The sequence below is a fragment of the Orycteropus afer genome, unplaced genomic scaffold (genome assembly GCF_000298275.1).
Source record: "Orycteropus afer afer isolate SDZICR_OR568_19922 unplaced genomic scaffold, OryAfe1.0 scaffold00078, whole genome shotgun sequence".
Classification (NCBI taxonomy): domain Eukaryota; kingdom Metazoa; phylum Chordata; class Mammalia; order Tubulidentata; family Orycteropodidae; genus Orycteropus; species Orycteropus afer.
In genome coordinates this window covers 8,801,712-8,810,821 of record NW_006921665.1, presented here as the reverse complement: position 1 = coordinate 8,810,821, position 9,110 = coordinate 8,801,712, and the positions used below count along the sequence as shown (strand labels likewise).

At 41.5% G+C, this 9,110-nt stretch overlaps 1 protein-coding gene across 1 annotated transcript; it reads left to right on the top strand.

The window, feature by feature from the left end:
• The first annotated feature begins 578 nt into the window (after window positions 1–578).
• Window positions 579–8,076, top strand: SOD1 (superoxide dismutase 1). Its single transcript, XM_042781000.1, has 5 exons — window positions 579–650; window positions 3,295–3,388; window positions 5,898–5,967; window positions 6,791–6,908; window positions 7,969–8,076. The coding sequence occupies exons 1-5, from the start codon at window positions 579–581 to the stop codon at window positions 8,074–8,076; spliced, it is 462 nt and encodes a 153-aa protein (XP_042636934.1).
• Window positions 8,077–9,110: the final 1,034 nt, after the last annotated feature.

The following is a 9,110-nucleotide window of genomic DNA, read 5'->3' as shown; positions in this document are numbered from 1 at the left end:
ATTTTACACACCATTAAATAAATAGATGGATAGATATATAAATAGATAAACAAACAAACAAACGACAAAACGCAGGCAGCTTGAGGCGCCCGGATTTCTAAGTAACAAATGAGACAATGTGATGACCAAAATCAGTTATTTTTCTAAACAAAGTGATTTAAGATCTTCAAGGCATATCTTATATACCTCATTTTCCCAATATCACGTCCTGCTACCCACAATTACCCCTTTTAGAAGAAAATGCTGTTTTTTTCCACATTTTCGGGTTTCTAAACGCTTTACTGCTGTAGGGCGGAGGTAGCTACGGAGCCCAGACCAAGGTTCCTCACGCAGACGCTCGGCCCCTCCCCCGGTCAGTCCAGCCACTTGCGTGCAGACGCCCCTGTAGGGGGCGAGCCGTGCGCGCGCAGTGATTGGTTCTGGGCCAGAATGGGTGGGGCTTCGCGTCCAACCTATAAAGTCTTTGCGGCGCAGGAGCATCGGTTTGCGCTGGCGTCTCTTGCTGTGTCTTTCGCCTACGTCTTCCTTACAGTGTGCTTGAGCCCTCAGATCTCCGACCGGAGAGCGTCCTGCGAGTCATGGCGACGAGGGCTGTGTGCGTGCTGAAGGGCGACGGCCAAGTACAGGGCACCATCCACTTCGAGCAGCAGGCAAGGGCTGGTGCGGAGGCCCGCGGCCAGGCCGTGCCGTTCGGCCCGCGCACCTGCGTCCCGGAGCGGGCCGGGGCCAGTGCGAGTTGCTCTCGCCACGCCCCCGCCGCCTGCGCCCGCGCGGGCTCCTGTGGTACCTCTGCCCGGAGGCCGTGCGCGCTGGGGACAAGTGCTGAGTCACCGGGCGGGTCCAGGCCGCTGGGCGTGGGCGTGGGCGTTGGGCGGGAACTCTGGAAAGAAGCGGGCGCGGGAGCCTGCTTACGGGCCTAAGCTGCTGCTTTGGGATCTGCAAACTGGGATGGGGACTTATTTACGTGGTCATTTTCTTGGTCTGATGGATCGCACGAATTCTTTGAGTTTCTCGGGGCGGTGGTCGTGGCCCGCTAGGCGGCCTAGTACTGTCGCATTCGCGATCCCTTTGAGACTGCCTTTGCGACTTCATCTCTCTAGGTCAGGGGTCTGCAAATTGCGGCCAGTGGACGTAAGCCATCCTGTAGCCAGTTTTTGTACAGCTCTCGAGTTCAGAATGTTTTTATATTTTTAAAAGGTTGTAGAAAATAATTTGCGACAGAGACTGGCTGTGGCCCTTTACGGAAAAGTTTTCAGACCTCTGCCTGCGCTAGTACAAATCAGGTCGCGAATGCAAAGATTGTGACCTTGGACAAAGTTCATTTCCTCCTCCGGAGCTCCCCAAACCAGAGATGTACCTGGTACATCTGTTGAGGTATTTCTAGAGCAGTGATCTTCACCTTGGATGCACAGTAGACACACCTAGGAGTTTAAAAAAATAGATAGCAGGACCAATCGCAGACCAGTTACATCAGCCTGACTGCTATTTTCAAAAAGATAACAAGTTGATTGTAATGTTCACCGAGGGTAGAGAAACACCCTGGGTAGAGGTTAGTGGGTAGGGCTTGGGACTTGGAAATTAGGCCTGGAGTGTTTCCATTACATTGGGTTGTCAGTAACCGATTTTGGAACGTTCCTTTAACCAAATTCTCTGTAAAGTGACTGGAATTTCTCTACCAATAGGCGGATTGCTGAGATGGTCAAACATAACTTCTGAATAAATCATGGAAAATAAAGTATACAGGAATATCCATTATCAATAATATTGCAAAACATACTGTGCTAGTAAGTTGTGATAAGACTGTCCCTGAACTATAGTGAGATAATCAACTGGCAGAAAGTTACGTTGTACTTGTCTTACATCAGGGAATTTTTAATATCTGAGTGAGATTTAATCTTTAAAGTGGTTAACAGAAATGGGACAGGAGCAGTAGTGTACCGAATCTTAATTGGTGTGAGGGAGAATTTATATTCAAGTGGTCCTGAAATTTTCTGGAAAAGTTTTTTTAGTATTGCCTAAATTTTGCTGTTTTGTCAGACATCCCTTCCCTCCTCACATGTGTCACTGATACTAGAGAATCAGAAGCCTCTGGTAACATAGTGCCTAAGGCACTTGACTGCTTAACCAGAAGGCTGGTGGTTCAAACCCACCAGCCACTTCTCGGAAGGAAGATGGGGCAATCTACTTCTGTAGTGATACTGCCTCAGAAACCCAAGGAGGGGCTGCCATGGACTCAACGGCACATAACAACAACAACATGGAGAGATGACTTGGGGCTTAACACATAGAAAGCAGGTTGTCGATCTATACATCACCAAGGCCCCTGTAGGTTTCCCACTTCCTGGGCAGCTTGTGCAGAAGTCCTGGTGGCACAGTGGTTAAGAGCTTGGTCAGTGGTTGAAACCCACCAGCTGCTCCACGGGAGAAAGATGTGGCAGTATGCTTACAAAGCAGTATCGTTATGGAAGTAGATTGCCCAGTCTTCCTTCCGAGGAGTGGGTTTGAACCGTCTTGGAAATCCTACAGGCAGTTCTGCTCTGTCCTGTATGTTCACTATGAGTTGGAATCAACTCAACGGCAATGGATTTGGTTAGTTAAGGATGACAGCTCTCCATGTATATTCATCTAATAAGTTGGCTATAAAGTATTTCTTTTGGCCTATGAAATTTTGAACTACTTGCTTATAAGTGTGATGTGCTGAAATTTGGGTTAAAAAGTTTTATATTGACACATACACTCGCCATGTGTAAACATAACCTATTCAGAAGTGTTTACAAAATAAACCAAACTCACTGCCATGAGTCAGATCCCGCTCATAGCAACCCATCACTAAGGAAGTAGATTGCCCAACCTTCCTTCTGAGGAGTGGCTGGTGGGTTTGAACTGCCAGTCTTCTAGTTAGTAGTCATATGCCTTAGGCACTATGCCACCAGAGCTCCTTTACAAAATAGACATAAATATTACGTATTCATTGTAAGAGAGTCAGACCCTATAAAGTATATCAATAGAGCTCACTGTGCTAGGTGCTTTTTATATGATATTTTATTCAGTTAATGCCTAGCCATTGTTAGAATGAGACTATCCCCTCCATTTTGATAGAGACACCGACGCTGAGAGCAGGCATGTGGCTTGCTGGAAGTTCCCTGGTGAAAGGTGCTGCGCCTGTGATTTGGACACGGGTTGACTCTCAAGCCCGTGCTTTTTTCACTGTTTTGTGCATGATAGAGATGAACCAAATGTTTTCTTTATTTCGAAGCTCTAGCTTTCTCAAACTTAACTCTTCTTTGAATAAAGGGAAATGGACCAGTCAAAGTATCAGGAAGTATTACAGGATTGACGGAAGGCCTCCATGGATTCCATGTCCACCAGTTTGGAGATAATACACAAGGTGGGTGTTGTGCTGGTCTGCTGACCCATAGTAGCTTAACCTAGTAAGATAAACGGGAACCTCTAAACTTTAAAATCCTCAACATTTAGAACAAAACAGTCAAGTTAAAATGACTACTAACATCAACCATTGTTTGATGTTTGAATGTGGACGGGGCAGAGAAGGAGTTGATGGCTTTCTTACTATCATGATTTTGGCTTGATTGTCTTAAGAGTCTCAGGTGGTTTTTAGAAAACTGTTGTTAGTTGCTGTCAAGTCGGCTCCAACTCATTATGACTCCAGGTACAACAGAATGAAACACTGCCCGGTCCTGTGCCAGCCTCACAATCCTTGCTATACCTGAGCCCATTGTTGCAGCCTCTCTGTCAGTCCATCTTGTTGAGGGCTTTCCTCTTTTCCGTTGACCCTCTTCTTTACCAAGCAAGATATCCTTCTCCAGAGAATGGTCCCTTTTGACAACATGACCAAACTAGGTCAGACAGAGTCTGGCCATTCTCGCTTCCAAGGAGCATTCTGGCTGCACATCTTCCAGGACAGATTTGTTTGTTCTTTTGGCAGTCCGTGGTGCATTCAGTATTCTTCACCAGTGCCGCAACTCAAAAGCATCAACTCTTCTTTGGTCGTCCTTACTCTTTGTCCACCTCTCACCTGTATATGAGGCAATTGAAAACACCATGGCTTGGGTTAGGCATACTTTCACCTTCAAAGAGACATCTTTGTTCGTCAGCACTTGAAAGAGGTCTTTTGCAGCAGATTTGCCCAGTGCAATAACACGTCATCTAATGTCTTGACTGCTGCTTCCATTGGTGTTGATTATGGAACCAGGTAATATGAAATCTCTGACAGCTTCAGGCTTTTGTCCGTTTATTGTGATGCTGCTTATTGGTCGAGTTGTGAGGATTTTCGTTTTCTGTATGCTGAGGTGTAATCCATACTTAGAAAACTAAGCTACTTCATAAACCTGCGGTGATGCCATGTGTATGTGAGCTGGGGTCTGAGGTGTTGTGTGCCATCAATTCTGACTTGTAGCACCCTGTAGGACAGGGTTGAACTGCCCCAGAGGGTTCTAAGGCTGTAATCTTACAGAAACAGACTGCTACATCTCTCCTGAAGAGTGGCTGATGGGTTTGAATTACTGTCCTTTCACTTGGCAGCCAAGCACTTAACCACTGTGCCACCAGGGCTCCTCTGGGGGCTGAGGGTGTATGTTTAAACCACAAAGTCTGCATTTATTTCTGTTACTCTTTAAGAATAACTCCACGCTATGTTCCCCAGCGTCTTTTGTGGTAAAAGTAAGATACAAACTGAAAATGGAAAATTATTGGTGCTTTGGAATGGGTTTCATTTTCTCAGTTTGGGGATTGAAACAAGTTAACAAAAGTTCATGGATTAAAGTGGATTTAGTGAATATTTGCTATGTTTGAGTAATCTGAATTTAGTGCTTATAGATGTTTTGATAACTTGATTCATCTTGTTAGACCTTCCTGTTGTTCCAGAAAGTGATTTAGTGACTAGATTTGATTTGTTTCAGTAATTACTAAAATTATCCCAGTTGCTTCTTGGTTTTTCTGTCTCTGGCTTTAGAGGCTGATTGCTTTGTAACTGTTTACTCTACTATTTCCTGTACCTGCCTGTCTCTCTCCCTGTGTAAGGCTGGGTGGTGGTGGTGTTGTAGGCCGTTGAGTTGGCCCCAACTCATAGCGACCCCTCCTTGGGTTTCCGAGGCAGTATCACTACGGAGTTGCCCAACCTTCCTTCCGAGGAGTGGCTGGTGGGTTTGAACCGCCAGCCTTCTGGTTAGCAGGCAAGTGTCTTAGCCACTATGCTACCAAGGCTGGGTAGGAAGGTGTAAATAATGGAAAATTTTCCATCAGCTGCTGAAGAAAGCCATGTCATAAAAGAACCCCTGGAATGTTGGCAGTTGTATTCTGTGTGAATGGCATCCTGGTACACAGGAGTGCCATTTATAAAGCATAGTCTGAGTGCTGCCCCCGGAGTTGTGCCAGGCTGGCCTTGGCTCTTGGACTTAAGTTTCTGTATTAGCTTCTGCATATACCACATAAAGGCAGTATGTCGATGGGAATATATATACACACACACAAACACACATATATACACTGTAGTTGAGGTATGCTACCTTCTTATAAACTTAAACCACTAAGACTGCATCATTATGGGATTTTAACAGTAGAAGAACCATTAAAGATCAAGTCTGGCCTCTATATTATACAGTGAAAAAAACCAAAAACCAAAAAAAAAGTGGCCCATTCATATTCCATATTAATTGTAAGAGATGCTTTACCAGTGTCATATAGAAGTTAGAACCTGTCTCTAGGCTCTGCCCACTGTATTTAGTTATACTAAGTTGTTGCTAGAAGTTATCACGATACAGGTAGTATTTTTTCCATTTGAGGCTTTGGCAATGATCAGTTTTTTAGTTTCTCAGAATTTTGGAATTCTGATTAATAAGTGAGGTCTCCCTCCTTTTTTTTTTTTTGTATGTGAATAGGCTGTACTAGTGCTGGTCCTCACTTTAATCCTCTATCCAAAAAACATGGTGGGCCAAAGGATGAAGAGAGGTGAGTGAAAAGATTCTTGACTTAACTAAAATAATGATCTTTTGGGGTTAGTATGGATGTACTACTTCCCAATTGTATCCTAATTGAGTGTTTGCCTCCACCTTTGCTCTTGAATTTATTGCCCTCCACACAGCCTCTTGTTCCTCAAGTGCTGGAATGGCTTACTCACTAGGCTAAGGAGTTGACAAATGGGAACACTTAAAACAATTCGGTTTTATAGCATTTATTGAATACAGAACTAATACAAGTGCCAAAGGGAACCAATACAGGAAATGTTACGAACAGTACTATCAAACATTAGGGAAATAAACCATCACTGTGAAACATGAGAAGATTCTGTGTGTAAAATTTGATATTGAAAACTAGTTGAGGCTCCATTTTTTTGTATCCTTTCTGAGACCTTTCAGGAAGACTTTAAGGACAAGGATTAACTTATACCAGAGGCCTGGGGGTAGCTTTCCTAGCTATAATAATAACAGCCATAGCTGAGTGATTAACTGAAGCTTACCCTTTGGTACTTTACTTGTAATATTAGAGATGTGCCTACTCCCTTCCCCCCATGACTTCTCAGAGCATTACTTTGTAGAGCTGAGGCATTTCTTGAAGAGCTATGTGTCTAAAAGGTACTTGTTTTTAAATTTGTATGTTTCCAAAAACTATCAATCCAGAAAGGTGGGTCTTTTTTGATAATACAAGGATTTTAAACCTCTTAGCCCACTCTTAGCTGTCTAACTCCATCAATTTTTAATTTAGTCGTGAACTGTCCTGATGATAAGTTAAATGGAAATCAGCCTTAATCTGTCTGATGCTTTGTCATTACAAGGCATGTTGGAGACCTAGGCAATGTGACTGCTGGCAGTGATGGTGTGGCCCATGTGTCTACTGAAGATTCTTTGATCACGCTTGTAGGAAACAATTCCATCATTGGCCGCACAATGGTGGTAAGTGTTCATATGATAAGGATATGCCTAAAATTTCTTCTAACATACAGGCATGTATTTTTTATAATTTTGTGATTATTAATCCTGGTTTCTAAGGATCCACATAAATTGCCCTTTTAGTTCAGATTTGGAACAAAACAGTTAATTGGGTGATTACAGTGAAATGGATCAATTTACTCAGTTTTGCTAAGATGCAGTAATAAATCAAGTTATATTTGATCATATTATATCTGAATTGGAGAAAGTAGTTTTAAAACTGCCAGATTTTCTTGCCACAACTAGGTTTCCCTTGCCAAAAACATGGGATGGACCTCAACATTAATATTCATTCAAATCTAGGTTATCATTTGTTTAAAGTGGGGAGATGTTGCCCCACTTTACCCTTGGGAGCTGCCTCTGGTTTATGCAAAACCACCAGTGGCATCTGTTCTTTTGCTTCCCCTGAGGTCAGTTAACACTCAGTATTCACTTTCAGTTGACCCTTTTTACCTTTTGAATTTTCTTCAGCCATAGTTGTGAAGCAGAAAACTCCTGTTTACAAATGTTGGATGAACAAAATTTAAAATTGTTCTTTAAATAGTTAAAGGTATTTTTAGTTTTACCTCTTAATTATAGGCCTTTAGTTCTATTAGGCAAGAGCTTTTGATGGTTTTGTTTAATCACTTTTACTTTTTTTGTCTCCCCAAAGCAGTTTATACTGTAAAAGAATGACTGTTGTAATTGAGGTTACTAAAAAGGATTATGACCAGCACGTAGTGGCCTATAACATAATTATTTGGGTTTTTAGTATTTTAGACATAGCAACATTTACCTAGTATTCAAATTAAAGGTAATTTATGACTCTTAGAATAGATTTGTACCATGTAGAAAAGCTTTAAGTAGTTTCTTTTTATTACTAGATTAAATGTTAGTGTATTTCCTTACTAATTGGATTAGTTTAGCATGTTGTTTTTGTAAATAAAGTAATATTGAGCGGTTCTTAAAGTTCTTTTGGGTGTTCTTGAGAAGAAATGCTAATTTTATAGCCCAGAGTTACATGTTCTTGATTTTTTTTTTAAAGATCCATGAAAAAGAGGATGACTTGGGCCGAGGTGGAAATGAAGAAAGCACAAAAACGGGAAATGCTGGAAGTCGTTTGGCTTGTGGTGTCATTGGGATCGCCCAGTAAACATTCCTTAAGACATGGTCTGAATCCTAATAACTCATCTGCTCTGTAGAAATTTAACCTGACAAACATTAAACACTATACTCTTAAAAAGTTTACTTGTGTGATTTTGTTTTTAATTGCTTTTAAGTACCTGTAATGAGAAATGATTTATGACTTGAAAGATTTGTATAGTTATATAAAACTGTTCAATTAAAATATCTGTTTCAGAGATTCTGTATCATGCACAGGTATTAAACATAGCTGTCTGAATTTCTTTAGTTCTCAAGTCTGTGAATAATAAATAACTACCCCATATGGCACTGTATTTTGAGCCTATTAAAGAATCCAAATTGAAATTGTAAATTAGCTCCTATACTCATTTAGATCTTGAATGGAACAAATTGAGTTACATGGTAACAGGTATTAACTATTTCATAGAGCTTACTTTTGAAAGTGTTAAATAAGACCGTCAATATGTACAGAAGAACAGTTGGTCTTTTAGCTAAGACTGAGCCTGTCCAATTTGATCTTAGACAAATAGGTTTTCCTTTGTCAGTTTCAGGAAAATTAAGGTGGTTTCCCACTTAACTGTATTTAGCATTTTGATTAAGGTACCTGTTTATTTTTAAAAGTAGACTAGCTGTAGTTTAAAGAGAAGCCTCTTAGTAACTCCTGAAATTCTCAGAGGCAAGTTAGAGCCTTGATAGAGAAGACTCACTTACCTACCTGCCAAAATAGCATGCATTCCACTTTTGTAGATCTATGAGCTTTTAGTATATAATGAGTGTAGCTGTTGGAAGTGTCTTTCACATTAGCCTTTTGATGAACTGTACGATACACACTGTAACATGGAACCAAAGAAATGTTTGTAGGTGCTGGCCACTTTAAAGATTTATACCCAGTTAGTGTGTGCAGTTTTTTCTCGGTGGAGTGTGTACCTGTGGAAGATTGCTGCTATATGAAATGCTAATATAACTGGACCTGTCTGCTTATAGCTTTTCAGTAAATTGCTGAGTGTTATTTTTGTTAGAAGCCAGAAATAAGCTACAATCTTG

Coding starts and splice junctions, on each gene's coding strand:
- SOD1 (XM_042781000.1), top strand. CDS start 579: ATGGCGACGAGGGCTGTGTGCGTGCTGAAGGGCGACGGCCAAGTACAG. Junction 3,389..5,897: donor GTTTGGAGATAATACACAAG/GTGGGTGTTGTG, acceptor GTATGTGAATAG/GCTGTACTAGTGCTGGTCCT. Junction 5,968..6,790: donor GGGCCAAAGGATGAAGAGAG/GTGAGTGAAAAG, acceptor TGTCATTACAAG/GCATGTTGGAGACCTAGGCA.